The sequence below is a fragment of the Tribolium madens genome, unplaced genomic scaffold (genome assembly GCF_015345945.1).
Source record: "Tribolium madens isolate multiple individuals breed KSU strain unplaced genomic scaffold, Tmad_KSU_1.1 Scaffold_7;HRSCAF=85;Tcas5.2_LG10, whole genome shotgun sequence".
Taxonomy (NCBI): Eukaryota; Metazoa; Arthropoda; class Insecta; order Coleoptera; family Tenebrionidae; genus Tribolium; species Tribolium madens.
This window is the reverse complement of record NW_025401050.1, coordinates 4,010,066-4,025,588: the sequence shown is the minus strand read 5'-3', so window position 1 is coordinate 4,025,588 and position 15,523 is coordinate 4,010,066. Positions and strand designations below refer to the sequence as shown.

The following is a 15,523-nucleotide window of genomic DNA, read 5'->3' as shown; positions in this document are numbered from 1 at the left end:
TTAAATTTTGATGCATTACTCATATACTGGGTGTTTTAAAACTTGCGCCCTAGAGAAAAATTTCATGTAAGGTAAGGTACCAGGAACATGGAAAAAATGCTAAAAAAATTTTTTCTACAAAAATTTTAAAGTTATAAGAACTTAAATTGTGCACTTTGATTTTAGTTATTTCTGTTGGAAAAAGAATTTTTCAAGTTTCTTTCCTACAAGCTATAAGAAAAAAAAAAGGAAGCTGTATCCCTAATTATAACTATATTTAACGTAACTTGTGATTTTTATTTGCAAATGTTTTTTTTTTTCTTTACTAAATAATTATAAAAAAACATGTGCAAGAACAACAGTAACAGTAAATAAACATAAATATGTCAAATGTCAAGAAATTATTTTTTTTGACGATAGTATTTTTTTCATGTTCCTGGTATCTTATCGTACTTGAAAATTTTCTCTGGGGCAAGATTTCTAAAACACTGTAGAGCAATTTTTTTCATAAGTTGAAAAGTGCTTCTTGTTAATAACATTAATTTTATTTTACAAATAATTTGCACAAACAAATGATTAATCGGTCAATGTTTATAAAACACTATGCTATTCTTGACGATAAACCACTACTGGGAGAAACTTTTAGCCATTTCATATATATTTCTTTAATAGAAAAGCTTTAAGATTATTTTTCTTTATTAAAATAATTTTCATACAGCTTTACGCAGCATATACAGAGTGAAAGCTGTTAAACTTCAAAAACATCGTGAATGGATTACTGCTCACATAAAATCTGTTTTTGTAAGTTGTCTCTATTTCGATTCTCTAATAGACATATTAAAGAACGCGACGTCATCATATGCGATGTCTCAATAGTCAAAAGAAAAGGCGACTAGATTAAATTTTGACTTTTAAAATTAAAATATTACTAAATCTCACAACAATTTTTTAATTGATTAATTACAAGAAATAGTATTAATATAGGTACTAATTTGAAATGGATATTACGAAACTAAAATTTTACGAAGCGATAACGAACATAGTATTTCCGTTAAAAATAGTCTTCACAAATAACCTTCAGCTCGAGGAAACTTACCTTATCACACAAACTCCAATTTAAAACTACATATTTTTTTAACTGTGTGATGTTAAATTCTATTTGTGGCGCCCAACCAACCAAATCTTTTAAATCATGCAATTTTTAGCAAGGAACTCTATCTTAATCCTTTAAATGTGATAAAAAAATCCTCATATTTACTGCTTATTATTTAATTTTAATTCTTTACATGAGAAAATAAAATACTCGTATTTGCCGGTCAATGCACCAAACCACTTACAAATACAGGCTGTTTCAGAACTCGCACCCCAGAGAAAAATTTCAAGTAAGATAAGATAGCAGAAAAATGGAAAGAGTGATTTTGTATATGTTTTTTTTTTTTATTTAGTAAAGGTACAAAAATTTTGCCCATAAAAGCCACAAATAACATTAAACAGAGTTACAATTTAGGATACAGCTTCCTTGTTTCTTCTTCCAATAGCCTGTAGCAAAAAAAATTTTTTTCGAACAGAATTAGTCAAACAACAAAATTTAAACTCTCATAACTTTGAAATTTTTATAGATAAAATTTTTTAACATTTTTCATTTTTTTTTGATGAGCGGGTTCTGTCGCAGCCTGTATAAAAAATTACAATGGTGGACTGTGAGGTATTATCTGCTTCGTATGCATATCATCATAAGCAATGGTAAAAATGCTCTTCTTCTGAGCAATCGGCAGTCTCGTTAAGGCAATCCCCGAATCCGTATCTTTATCATCTTCCGCTTTCCTCACCGTTGGATATCGAACTTCGAAACGGTGCTCCGAATGTTGAAGTAATGGATGTTCCGGACCCGTTGGTGCTTTTTTCGAATCGACTTTCTTCCTCGAACTCGATTCGGTATCTTGCATCAACCTATTTGTGACTTTTCGTACAGTTTCTTTGATCAGTTTGTCTTCCTTAGATGGCGGTTTTTCGGATTTCACACTAGCAGTGTCTTTGCTTGTTGTAGTTTTGGAATTTTTGTTATACCATTCCATATATCTTGAAGTTCTTTTCACTTTAGGCTTCTTCTTTGACTTTGTTAAATCTGAATGACTTTGTGACTTGGTTTTCTTGGTACCAACTGGTGAAGGTACACGAAGGTCACTCTCCGAATGATATTTGTGTCTTGTCGAGCCTGTGGTTCTCTCCGAACGTGGTGTTATTTCATCTAGACTATCCGAGAAATACTCTTCTCTTTGATACTTTTCATCTTCACTACTGTCACTACGTTCTAACGATGCTGATATTTCCCGCAACACTTCTTTTCGAATGTTTGATTTCGTGGCTTTTTTCTGGCGCAATTCACTGGTTCGAGTTTGACGAATGTTGATTTGTGGTTTAGTTTTACTTTTAACTGGTTTTTCTTCAATTTCTGATTCTTCCTGAATCGGTGTTTTGATTTTCCGAAGATGAGTTCTTCGTCGTCTTGCTCTTGCTCGTATTATTGCCGCCTCATCGTCACTACCGTCACTCGCGTCGTTATCCGACCGAACTCTTCTTCGTGGTGGTCTCAGAAAAAGAGGCTCAGTCTGAGTTTCCTGATCCTGATCGGTTTGTGTCCCCGCAGGCAGCGACTGAGTCTCCAATCTTAAATCTCTTTCTCGTTCTATCAAAATCTGACGAAGTAAAGCATTTTGTTGCCTTAAAGATTGCTCAAGGAGTTCATTCTCGGTTTGTAGTTTTGTAACTGAGTTTGGTAGAGGGACTTGTTTGATGGTTTCGGCCTGTTGTTGGTCTATGAAGCGTCTCATGAGAATATCTTTCCCACTGTCGGTGATGTAATATGTTTGATCGGCTCTTTGGTCGTTTCCTCGAGTTATCAATCTTAAAATATCGGTGTTGCCTTCGCGGATGTAAAATTGCTCTCTTGAAGGTTCTCTTTGTAAAGGTCGATGAATAGTACGTCTTGCTTCAGTTCGGTCAGAACCTCTCTCTTGTTCGTGTCTTTGTAAAGATTCAGCTTCGTTGTCAACCATAATGTGTTCAGGAGACCAAGCTTCACGACGACCGAACCATTCAGCTACTTGAACAGATTTGCTTTCTTTTCCATTACCGGAACCACGAACGACTTTTTTTATTTCGGCAGAAACCACTTTTCGACGTTTCGGGGGGACATACAAAGGACATCCTTGACAAATGCAGCACAGTATTAAAATAATGGCCAATAGGAGAGCCAGGATTATTAAAAGGATCAGAAGCCAGAGGAGATTTCCACCATTTTGGGACGCTTTTTCAATTTGGGTTGCGTGTTTTTCGTCGAAAACTTGTTTGACTGTGTTGACGTCGATAACGTCGTCCGAGTAAGTTGCAGTGGCAACCACCACACTTCTGAAAATGTTAAAATATCATGAGTTTATACTTCTAGGGTAGATTATGAAAAAATAGTTTTATTCACATTGAAACAGAAACAACAAAAAAAAAAACGTATTTTGACTTCATTTTTTGTAAATTCATACACGTGATGTATCAAAAATTAAGTTCTTTGAAATGTCACTTATTTTTTTTAATGTGATACTAATACAGCATAGATATAACATAGTGTCATAAGAGAAAATGGATGTTTCCAGAATCAGAATTTTTACAACTTGACTCATTTAAGATTAACATTAATTATTATTTAATGAACAGCAATGTATAAATCTGTGATGTATTTTCTTATTAACAAATAATATACATATAATATAATATATTTTGTTTTGGCAAAAATGTTCGAACACGAACAAGTCAATTTTCTTTTGTAATCAATACACAAATTACAACTTGATTTAAAAATTTTACGCACTTTGGTTTTTGAGTAATGACGTGATCGACATTTAAAAGAAATCCCTATTTTTTAGTCAATTTGAAAGATCTTTTAATTACTAAAATGACAAACTAAAATATTAAATATTACATAAAATTATCGAAAAAAAAAAATCATACAAAAAGTAAGATACTATCATCAAAAAACGCACATACAGTTTTAAATCAAATAAAGAACAATTAAAGAAGATTTCCGAGAATTAAAATAAGAATCTAGATTAGAATTTACAATTCGCTTTTCACGTCATCAATAATGGTCATTCATTTAATTTTAACATAGTTAATTCAGTAAAAGTCTTACATAAATAGTAAAAAAGTTCTCTTCTTAACTTATTAGAATTTTTTTAAATTCATAAATGTTTCAATATCTTCTATTTCAAATGTGTTAATGAATATACAGGGTGTCAGAACTTGCGCTCTAGAAAAAAATTTCAAGTAAGATAAGATACCAGGAACGTGGAAAAAATGTTTAAAAAATTCTTTTTGTCAAAAAAATTTGACATTTATTTTTTGACATTTTACATTTTTTTATGTCTATTTAATGACACTGATGATCTTGTATATGATTTTTTACAATTATTTATTAAAAGTTCAAAGATCTTGCCCATTAAAGCCACAAATAACAATAGACAGGGTTAGAATTTAGGATACAGCTTTCTTGTTTCTTTTTCTAATAGCTTGTAGCAAAAAAAACTTGGAAAATTGTTTTTCCAACAGAAATAAATATAGTCAAAGTGCAAAATTTAAACGCTCGTGACTTCGAAATTTTTATAAATAGATTTTTTTTAACATTTTTTTCTATCTTCCTGGTTTTTTTCTAGGGCACGAGTTCTGGCGCACTCTGTATCTCTTTCAATACCGCTATCCTTAATCATAAATTTTTGAATAATACAAAATGAAAATAATTTTTCTTTGCAATTTACTTTCTCCTCCTTTACGGTTCTTGTTTTTTGTTTAAATTTTATATGTAGGTTTACAGTTTCTCGCTTTTGTTCTTAAATTTCTCTACGTGAGGGCGTGATTTTATTCTTTGATCTTTGACCTTCAAAAATTTTCCACACCACGCCAGGATTGTTCCAGCTTCAATGGACAATTCCTTTTCAATTTTTTATGTTTAAATTTGTTGTAACAATTTAACTAATAATGTGATATTTTATTAGTTAATTTTAATTTTTTTTAAATTGGTGTTAATCCTTATTGATAAGTTTGTCATAATTTTTTTTTCTAAGGTTAGTTTTTAGCACTGATAGGTTTTCACTCGAAATAGTTTATTGATTCTTCATGTACTAAACTGTGATCAAATTTTAAGTAGGTTTTGACTTTATTAGCTCCAAATTTTACAAATTCCACCCACATCATATCATTTCAACAAAATTAAATCAAATTGAGAATACTGTGTTTAAAAAAATGACCTGTTCGAGCAAATTTGTTCAAACAAAATATTTTCAGTTTTAATAAATAAGATTATTTCATAATTTTTCCGCTTATTGTATAATTAAAAGTAACGTTTGGTTTTTTGTTGTTGAATTTTAAATTAAAATACCTAAATAAAACAACTAAAGATAAAGGAAAAACACGGATCAATTAAAAAAACAAGTAATTTTATATGTATTTGTTTTTACTTACTTTTCTGAATTGTAGCCACTGACATCTTTGGCGCCAGGTTCAGAGCCTAAATAGGGTCTAATTTCATTGATTGTGATCTTGGCACCCGTCAAAACACTCAATTTCTTTTGAAGATCGGCCAAATCTGGATTTTTTCCAGGCACAATAAATACCATACGTCGTGAGTGACTTTCAGGTGGATAAATCCTTATTTCGCACTCACTAAACAATCTTGGAACACCCCCATCCCAAGCCCTTGCAGTAGTAATTATAATATTATTCTCCAACAAAGTTCTAGTAATGACCAACTCTCCAGTTTTTTCGTTCAAGTGGAGATTTTCAATGGGTTTGATCAACTCGTAATGAATTTCATTATTTGGTGGGCTTATATCTTTGTCAACCGCTTTAATAAATGCTTTGGTTGTGAATGCATTTTTGTCGTGATTTAAAATAAATTCATAGACACTTTTCTCGAACTGTGGAGCTTCGTCGTTAATGTCAATAAGATGGACAATGATGCCAGCGGTTGATGTTTGGCCGTTTCCGTCTTCATCAGCAGCTTCAATGAAGAAAGTCAGTGTTGGGTTTTTTTCAGCGTCAAGTCCTGAAGGATCGGAAACAGTGACTAAACCGGTGGTTGGGTCCAAACTGAAAAAATCGCTGCCGTCACCATAAAGTCGCACATACTTGATTTTGCTACCCGGAGCTCTGTCTCTATCTCTCGCTTCAACTCTTAGAACAGTTGTACCAAAAGGTGCGTTTTCTTGAATCGAGGCTTGGTACTCTTCTTGGGTAAATTCGGGTAAATTGTCATTGACATCGTTTAACAACACTTCAAGTTTTGCTTGTGCTGTAAAATTTCCCGTTCCGAGTTCCCTTGCAACGATGTAACATTGCACTGAGCGCCACTTTTCGTAATCTAACAATTTCGGGTCATGGACTCTAACTTCAAATTTTGCTTGTCCCTCTATCACACTTGGAGTTACTTCAAAAGTGTTGTTATTTCCAACAAGTGTTAAAGCGACCACGTTGCCAGGTTGTGCCACAACTTCAGCTTGTGGTAAATTCAGCACAGTTCCACTTGGGGAATTCTCGTCCAAGAGAGTATTGTATTCGTTTGAGCCGAAAATCGGAGTTCCGGGTCGAATTCCGGGAGGTATAAGAGCTAGACTCACTGTGGATGACTGCGCGGGTGGTTCTTCAGGATTAGTGCGGACTTCTTCAGCTATGACTGTTAGAAGAATTGGTTGACCACTATGCGAAATAGCGACGATTTCGGTTAAAGGACGAACGAGTCGAAGTTCACCGGTGTCCTCCGAAATGTTGAAAAAAGGTGTGAAAGGGTTGCCTTCGGGCACTAAACCATATCGTATGTCTCTGGGCTTGCCTCGATCGCCATCTTCGGCGTGGATTCGGAGAACTAAATCGCCAGGAAGCAGACTGGGGCTTAAGGTTGTGGTGGGTGGAGCTAGTGTAAAGATGGGAGGGGTGTCCTGTTCGTCTATGATGGCGACGAGGAGAGACCAACTTGCGATGTTTCGGGTGTCTTCTTTCATTCGGGTCCAAGGGTCCTGAGAAAAAATTAAAAAGATTAAGATTAAAAAATCTTCACAATTTTGCCCATTAGCTAATCTTATGTTCTAAATTCACTCAATGCAAATTACAAGATATTAAACTTGTCGAAAAACTTTGAGCGCTAAATATTATTTACTCTTACTCATATTTACGTTGTCAAAAGCGACAAATCTCATAGTTTTTGTCAGATATTTAGGTAAGAGAGTGTTGTGAACACTGAATAATGTTATAAGTACCTAGTGTATATAGAGGTGATCTGGACCCCCCCCCGCACCACTAAGGTCACGTGGCAGTGACGTAGTATGACGTATAATGGCGCAAAATTCAAAATTTTCAAAATGGCGGCAAAATTTCAAGATGGCGGAAAATTTGATAAAGATTTTGAAATGATGAAGAAAAACACTTCAAAAGGCCGACTTTTTATATTTTTAATGTCTGCACAAACAAAAAACTTGATAAGTTAATCGTCCAAAAGCAATACAGATGACAGAAAGTTTCTTTTCAAATCTTTTATACATTTATATTGGTATCACTTGCAAGACTTGAGAACAACGATTTCGTCTTCTCTATTTTTGCTGAATTTACTAAATTTAATATTGAGAACATTTAAAAATAATATAACTTTTCGTTTAGCACAAAAGAAAAAAAAACGATAAATAAAAGTAAAATATAACAAAGTGGTTAGTGTATGTATATTAAGGATATTACAATGCAGAGTGTAAAGAAAATAGTAAATATGTTCAAAGTTATCAAGTTGTTGAGTTTTGAAAACCATTTGTTGAAAAAAATGGAAATAATGTAATTTAAAGAACATTTTTATATGTTTTTAAGTTCAACAAATAACTAATGCAAAATTTAAAAAAAAGTTGAATACAAAACAGTTTTTTCATTTTGATGAAGATTACACAATGTTCAGAAGCAATAAAATTTTGAGAAAACGTGTTGATGGATCTATTTAAAAATTTACAAGACTTTTGGGGGTACACTACGAGTAAACTGTAAAAAAAACCTGGAAACATTAGTCTCCCCATTATTTTTTGTGAATAAGCGATAAATGTATTAAAACAACAAAGAACTAACTTTCTTTTCTTTTCTTTATCATTGTTAAAGGTGATTTATTTTCAAAAAATTGTAAAAGAATTTATAGTTTCTGTGGGGTCATTGGTTGCTGAGAAATCGATGACCAAAAGGATTGTTTTTCATTAAAAGTCAGAAATCTCAGCGGCAAATTGACGTAAAGAGAAAATAAAAAGAGCAAATTGAAGCTGAGTAAACAGCCTATCGAGCCCATGCATTGATTCAACTTAAAAGATTCTCCGAATTCGCAGACCAAAAAAAATTTTTATTTTGCGATATTTTTTGGGATTGCATAATAACCTTAGCTCAGAAAAGCTTTTTGCTAAAAGATCTCCAAACTAAAAACTTGAAGCTTCAGAATCTCGTTTTCGAAATCTAGATGCGACTAGTTTTCATTGAGATACAGTTTTTCAAAAATTTTTGTTTTTCTAATTTTTTGCAAAAAGTACAAAAAGTTTATATAGGTTATGTCAAAACACGCGCATCCGAGAAAAAATTTAAGGAAGATAAGATACCAGGATGATGGAAAAAATTCTAACTGTCAAAAATTTTTGACATGTTTAATGATACTAATGATCTTGTATACAAGTGCGCCAGAACTTGCGCCCCAGAAAAAATTTCCAAATAAGGTAGATACCAGGAACATGAAAAAAATGTTTAAAATATTCTACCTGTCAAAAAATTTTGACATTAATTTTTTGACATTTTTTTATATCTATATAATGATACTGATGATCTTGTATATGTTTTTTTACAATTATTTAGTATAGGGACAAAAATTTTGCCAATAATAGCCACAAATAACATTGAACAGAGTTACAATTTAGGATACAACTTCTTTGTTTCCTCTTTTAATGGCCTATAGCAAAAAAACTTGGAAAATTATTTTTCCAACAGAAATAAATAGAGTCAAAGTGCAAACTTTAAACCCTTATAACTTCGAAATCTTTATAGATAATTTTTTTTTAACATTTTTTCCATGTTCCTGGTATCATACCTTATATGGCATTTTTCTCTGGGGCACGAGTTCTGGCGCATCCTGTATGTTTTTTTATAATTATTTAATAAAGATACAAAAATTTTGCCAATTAAAGCCACAAATAACATTAAATAGACTTACAATTTAGTATATAGCTTCCTTGTAGAAACCTTGAAGAAGAATCTTCAAATAGCCAAAAACTTGGAAAATTATTGTTCCAACAGAAATAAATAGACTTAAAGTGCAAAATTTATATCATATCTACGAAATTTTTATAGATAGAATTTTTTAACAATTTTTCCATGTTCCTCGTATGTTACCTTACAAAGCATTTTTCTCTGGGGCGCGAATTCTGGCGCACCTTGTATATGTTTAGAATGTATATGTTTGAAGTATCTGAGATAATAACAATAGTTATTTATTCTACGAGTTTGAGTTTGTAAATCGGACGCATTATTTCATCGAGTGGATTTTTAAACCGAGCGGTGTATCATACACGAGGAGGAATAAAGCGTCCGATTTACACTCAAAGGAGTTGAATACAACATTTTATTCTTCAAATTAGACTCAACAAGGTTTTAGTTTGCTTTAAATCTGTTACAAATGATCTGGCGTTTTGTATTGAGAAATGCCAGACAGTTGTCAAAACTTCCTTACACGGGAGAAAAACCGTAAATTTTGACAGTGTCGAAGAATAAAAAAAAATTCACTGAAAAGCTTGGTTTTGGATTAATTAAAAAAATGGAGAAACAAAAGTATAAACGATTTATTTGATCCATTTTTTAGAAAGGGAAAATAGTATACATAATAGAAAATTTTAGACACACTTGATATGTTAAAGAATGCAACGTTATACTAAAAAAGAGTAGAATAAATACAAAATTCCAAATATTATTATACCTACAATACCAACATTATTTTCAATAGATGCTTCAAACCCATTAAAAAGTTTCAGTGGGTGCATTCGTCCCGTAAAAGGGCGTAATTTTTGTAAAGTAATTGAAACTTTGTCTGTGAAATCTTATACCAAAGCTAGAGTGCAAATCGTTTAAGAAAATGTTTTATAAAATTATAATAATAATGTGTTTTATTTTAGATTCAAAGTTTATCTTAGTTAAAAATAACATTAAAAGTAGACTGGTTTAAATACCAAAAAATTTTCTGTTTTTGTGGTAAATAATCATTAGAAATAAATCTCTACAAGTCGGTTTAAAAACTAAAAATTGGCATTTATAAACTGCAAAATTCCTTTTTTTGTTTTTGTTTTAATTAAAAACCGTGGTTGTATCTTATTAATGTCAACGTCACAGACTATTTGGTATTTGTGAACTTTGCGGTCTATTTCAATTAACGGCAGATGAGTCCGGAAAAATGCTACTTTACGGACAGTTTCAGAAAGATGAGTTTACAGAACTTACATTAGCTAAAATGGTTAGATGATGCACATTTGTTGTTTCATAATCCAGCGCTCCTAAAAGCACAATAGTGGCTTGTGCGTCCCTCTCGGTGATCAATTTTTGGTAAAGTCCAAATTGTGGTGCTCCCCACAGTTCCAGAAGCACACCATCTGGTCGATTCGGATTTCCTCTCGCGATTATACTTCCTAATTCCGCGTTTCTTCTGGCACTTTCAGAAACACTCAACAAAGTCGGAGCACCAGGAAAAATCTCGTTAATTGGTGTCGTTGCGTTTGTTGCTCGAAATGAGCAATTCAAACTGGCAGTTTCACCTCTTTGGTTTTGTACAATTACACTGAAGTCGTAAAAAAGATCAGCTTTTAGTTTTCTTCTTAGGACGACATTTGCTTGGCAAATAGAGTTGAGACGAGTGCAGTTGAGGCTGTCGATGCTGACAGTGGTTGGTTCGTTTTGAAGGGAGAAGATGAGAGGGTATTCGAAAGTTGGATCGTGGGCCCGAAGTCTGTAGATTATGGTGCCAACAGCGACGTCGGCAGGGATTAAGATGCCTTGGAGGAGGGCACTGGGATCGAATTGAGGGATTGAAGATGCAACGGAGAGATACGTGAGCCATGTTACAACGACTTTGACCATTTTCTTGTTTACAAACCTTAAAAAAAATATTTACTTACTATTAGTTTAACAACATATAGAGAAATAATCGTTATAACAAATGTAAAGTGTGTCTCAGCAAAAACTAGGCTTAGGTATTTGTTCATATTTCTTTTCTGTGATTAAAGTTGGTCGACAATTTTTTTTTAAATTTTCTCAAGTTTGTTTTATACTCATTTTTGAGTTATTTTTAGTTCCTATAAAAGTACAAAAACGTCATTTTGTACAATTTTAAAGTTTTTCTATTATTTTCCTGATTTTTGGTATCTGGAGTCCATAATAATATCTCCGGAGATAATGGTCGCAACCTCTTATGTTTAATACCGTTGGAAAGCGCTTTTAATTTCTCATCTTACAAGAAAAAGATTGTCGTTTTGAGATGCATAGTTACGGTTTGGGTAGGGAACAAGTTTACATATGACATTGTTAATTTCGGAGGTTTCGAGTGATTTTTTTGGGGCACCCCAAAAAATCGTTCTGTTATTTCAAATTAATTTCTCAAAAATGCTCAAAACTATTCAAAATCATAAAACCTGATGATTGTCGTAGAGTATTGTAACTAGTATCATCGTGGACAGGAGGCTGAGCCCTACTTTAAAACTTTGTCTTTTTTAACAACTTTCTTTAGAAATAATAACACATAAATCTGAACCAAAAGTAACGCACAAAATTCATATTTTTGTTATGTCATTTTTCAAAAAAATCCTCAAAGTTGATTTTATTTTTTTTTAATGCTACATTTGGACATTATACAAATGTCAATTGTCAAAAAATAAATATTCAAAATGTTTTATACAAAGAGCTTTATGTTCTTGTTCTTGCTTTATTTTATAAGGGATACCTAATTGTTTTTTGTTATTTAAAACAGTGAACCAAATGTCAGTTGTTATTAAAAAAAAAAATGACGTTACAACTCAAATGCAAATGACATCATAAATGTCACCCTAATGTCAAAATATAGCATTTAAAAAAATAAACTGGACCGGTTCAAAGATCTTCTTGAAAAAGGATCACTAACAAAGATATAAATTTTGTGCGTTCCTTTTATTTCAGTCTGAATTAGCAATTCGCAATTGAATAAAATTGTTACTATTTTCATTTTTAAACAAACTTTTGTTTGTTCTATCCCCACTAAAAATAAAATTGTTTCTAGCTACGGGTCTGGTGCTGGTGATTTTAAGTCTAGAAAAACCTTATTTCAACGTTTTTCCAACCTAAGGTGTTTACAAATTTATTGTTTGCCATTTTTGTTTTATTTTATGAAATGTAAAAGTAAGTAGTTTTACTTTCACCGCAATATCTTAAACTTGACTCTAATTTGAAAGGTACGAGTATTTGTACTTCTCAAGTCGCGTTTGAAAAAATTTAATGTCACTAATTTATTCAGTTGCGTGATGTTTTTTCAAATTTTTTCAGAAAATAATAATTATTAAAACGAGTGTATGAATAAGCAAACTTTGCTCTAGATTTTTATGGGGTAATTTATGCATGTTTGATAGAACGATAAAATGACGGAGTATTCCAATGTTCGATGCTTCAAGCAACATAAAATCATCAATGGATACAAATCGGGTAAACGTTGGTGTTTCTATTTATAATTCATTAGTTTTATCAGGAACGAATACTACGTACCAATCAATACTGTAATAATTGGAAATCTATTAAAATTTGAGGACGAGTTTCAAAGAAACACTTTGTTAAAATATCTCGAATTAAAATTAAGTGAGAATTATGAGAGTTAGGAATTAGTAAATTTTGCATAGGTACTGAAGCAACAGAAAACTAGGTTATTATTATTTGCGAATTTAAATCTAAAACAAATTTGTGTTGGTATTAAATTTATTAAATAGCAAGAGTTTAGCACTGTTTAGCTATTATTTATTATTTTCCCTGTAGGAAAATTTGCTATACAGTACGTTAATTATATGCAAATAATTTCGCTCTCAAGAGAGGTCAGTAATTTATGAAACTTTACAATAACAGATTTGTTTAAATAATGTTTTTTAGATTATTTTCAAGGATTAGGTTTTTATTATGCGTTACAAATTGTGTTGGGTATGTATCTTTTAATTAAAGGTTTATACTTTTTTAAAACGTTTGAAAGATTTTGAAACATAATTTTTTTAATTTACTTTAATTTTTTATCGATTACTACAAGCAAATAATTTGAATGGCATAACAAATTGGGGGCTACTGAAGCGTAAACAGATGGGAAATATTTAGTAATTGGATCGTAATTTAATAAACACCTAATAAGAAACATAGAAAATTCGTTGAAAAACTTATTTATGAGTAACAAAGTACCATAAAATTTATTTTTTGTTTTTGAAATTCAAACTCATTTTTCAATGGCACACTAAAAAGCTTTAAAAAGTTGAAAATCAGATTCAGGAATGATTAAAGCTATTTTTAAGCAATTTAACTCGTTTTTAAGCAAGAAATCAACAGGCAAAAATTGTTTATGGTCAAAATAAGACGATCTGTCTAGTTTTTTAAACGAGAAATTGTTGGCAATCAATTTATTTTAGCAAGCAAGAGAAGTGCAAAAATTTTTGTTTCCCGCCGAAAAAGGTTAATTTGAGCTATTTCCAAAAGCACCTTGTTTGAATTCTAAAGACATTTTTTTCTACAGGCATTTTTAAATGCTCTGGATGCAATTTTAAAAAAAAATGCCCTATAATTGTGTTATTTTTAATATTACTGGAGATCACAAAAATAAATTTTATCCGCAAACGTCACAAAAATAACCACTTTTATGACAAAATGTCAGAAGTAAAAAATTTATTTTTCAGCCATAAAAGTAAAAATTCTACTTTTGCGTCTAAGCGTTTTTACTTTTACTACAAGATATTATTGACATTTAGAAATGTTGTTTCTTTCGTGTCTCTTTTGCTGCCTCAGCAATTTTTGGACTGGTACATTGTAGGTCATCAATTCATCAGCATTCGACATTTTGCACTACTAACTGCACTAGCTAAATTAATAAACACAAGAAAATCTTAAAACAAATTCCGATGCTGATGCGTGATATTTGTGTATGAGCGTGGTTTTGTTTTCATTCATTACTTGCGTCCTGACTATTTTGTTCATTTACTTTCTAATTATAAAGTTGCTCTTTACTCTCGACCTGAATACGTTTGCAAATAAAATAGTGTATGTTAAAAGTGAGTTCATGTGGCTCAGGTATAATTCACCACAGTGTGTTTTGTTTTTATTGTTACAAATTTAAACAAGTGATAAAATATTCAATTTTACAAAAGTTTCCTATAAACAAGAGGGTATTTTTTACCCTATACCCCCCAGTTTAAGACGCCTCTGATTAAAAATTTCAACATTTAATCTTTAATTTCGTTTAGATGCATAAAGGTTATCTGTTGTTGCAAATTTTGTAATTTTATCTGTAATCGTTTCTGAAATATTGAGAAAAACCAATTAAAGTCGCATCCCTTTCACGGGGTGTAGTTTCCTTATATAAATGTTTTTCGATACATGTTCATAAAATTAAATATTCTATTACTTATTTTAAATTTGTAACAATAAAAACGGATCAACCTTGTATATATATAAAAAATATAAAATGCTAATATAATTTTATGCTTAAATAAATGTTCAACTTCGCCATATAAACTATTAGTTTTACTTCTAAATCATAATATACTATTATTCTTGTTTTTGTTTTACAGACTATTACGCCTTAGTCTGCTGTAGATACGTAAAATCATTTATAGCTATTTATAAATTGTGATTCGTGTGAGTTTTTACTAATTTTAGCATAATTTAAATATTTTATATTAATCGCAATAATATTGACTTTTGTTTATTATTCGCTACCACAATTAAATAAGGTGTTTTAAGACAAAAAATTTGTGAAAGTACATACCTGACTAAGTAATTTAGGCAACTTGAAGATATATGTTTAAAATCTGTACGTAACAACAGTAAAGATTTTGATTACAAAAATATTAAAATTTCGGGAAGCTTTTTCACAATTTTAAAACACAATCGTACAACCACAAAACCATCTCGAATGAATAAATCCATCTTAACACCTCACATTCGACCAGTCTTATAAAAAATCACAGCGTTTTTCCGGACATTTGACTAGCGTTTCTTAAAGTAGGGTATTTCTCCCCTTACATATCCGAGTTTCGTGACGCTAGTTATAATGTATGGGTATGGTAATAAAGGTATTGGTCACTCTGGTCATAGCCGGTCGCCTAGAGACCCCTATACATACAACAGAGATCGACGCCAAGGTGGACTACTTCTTGAAAACGTTACGCTAATAAATGCAAGCAAAGATAACATCTTCTACTTCAAGTAAATTACTACCGTTTCGCTTCTATTTTGCTTCCAC

The 15,523-nt window shown here is 31.5% G+C and overlaps 1 protein-coding gene across 1 annotated transcript; it reads right to left on the bottom strand.

Annotated features, from left to right (window-relative positions):
• Positions 1-1,560: 1,560 nt before the first annotated feature.
• On the bottom strand, positions 1,561-15,313 carry LOC123009642 (cadherin-86C). Its single transcript, XM_044406089.1, has 4 exons — positions 15,047-15,313; positions 10,516-11,164; positions 5,488-7,037; positions 1,561-3,387 (listed from the first exon to the last, which is right to left on the bottom strand). Exons 2-4 carry the CDS (start codon positions 11,146-11,148, stop codon positions 1,665-1,667), a joined length of 3,906 nt encoding a protein of 1,301 aa, XP_044262024.1. The 5' UTR covers positions 11,149-11,164; positions 15,047-15,313; the 3' UTR covers positions 1,561-1,664.
• Positions 15,314-15,523: the final 210 nt, after the last annotated feature.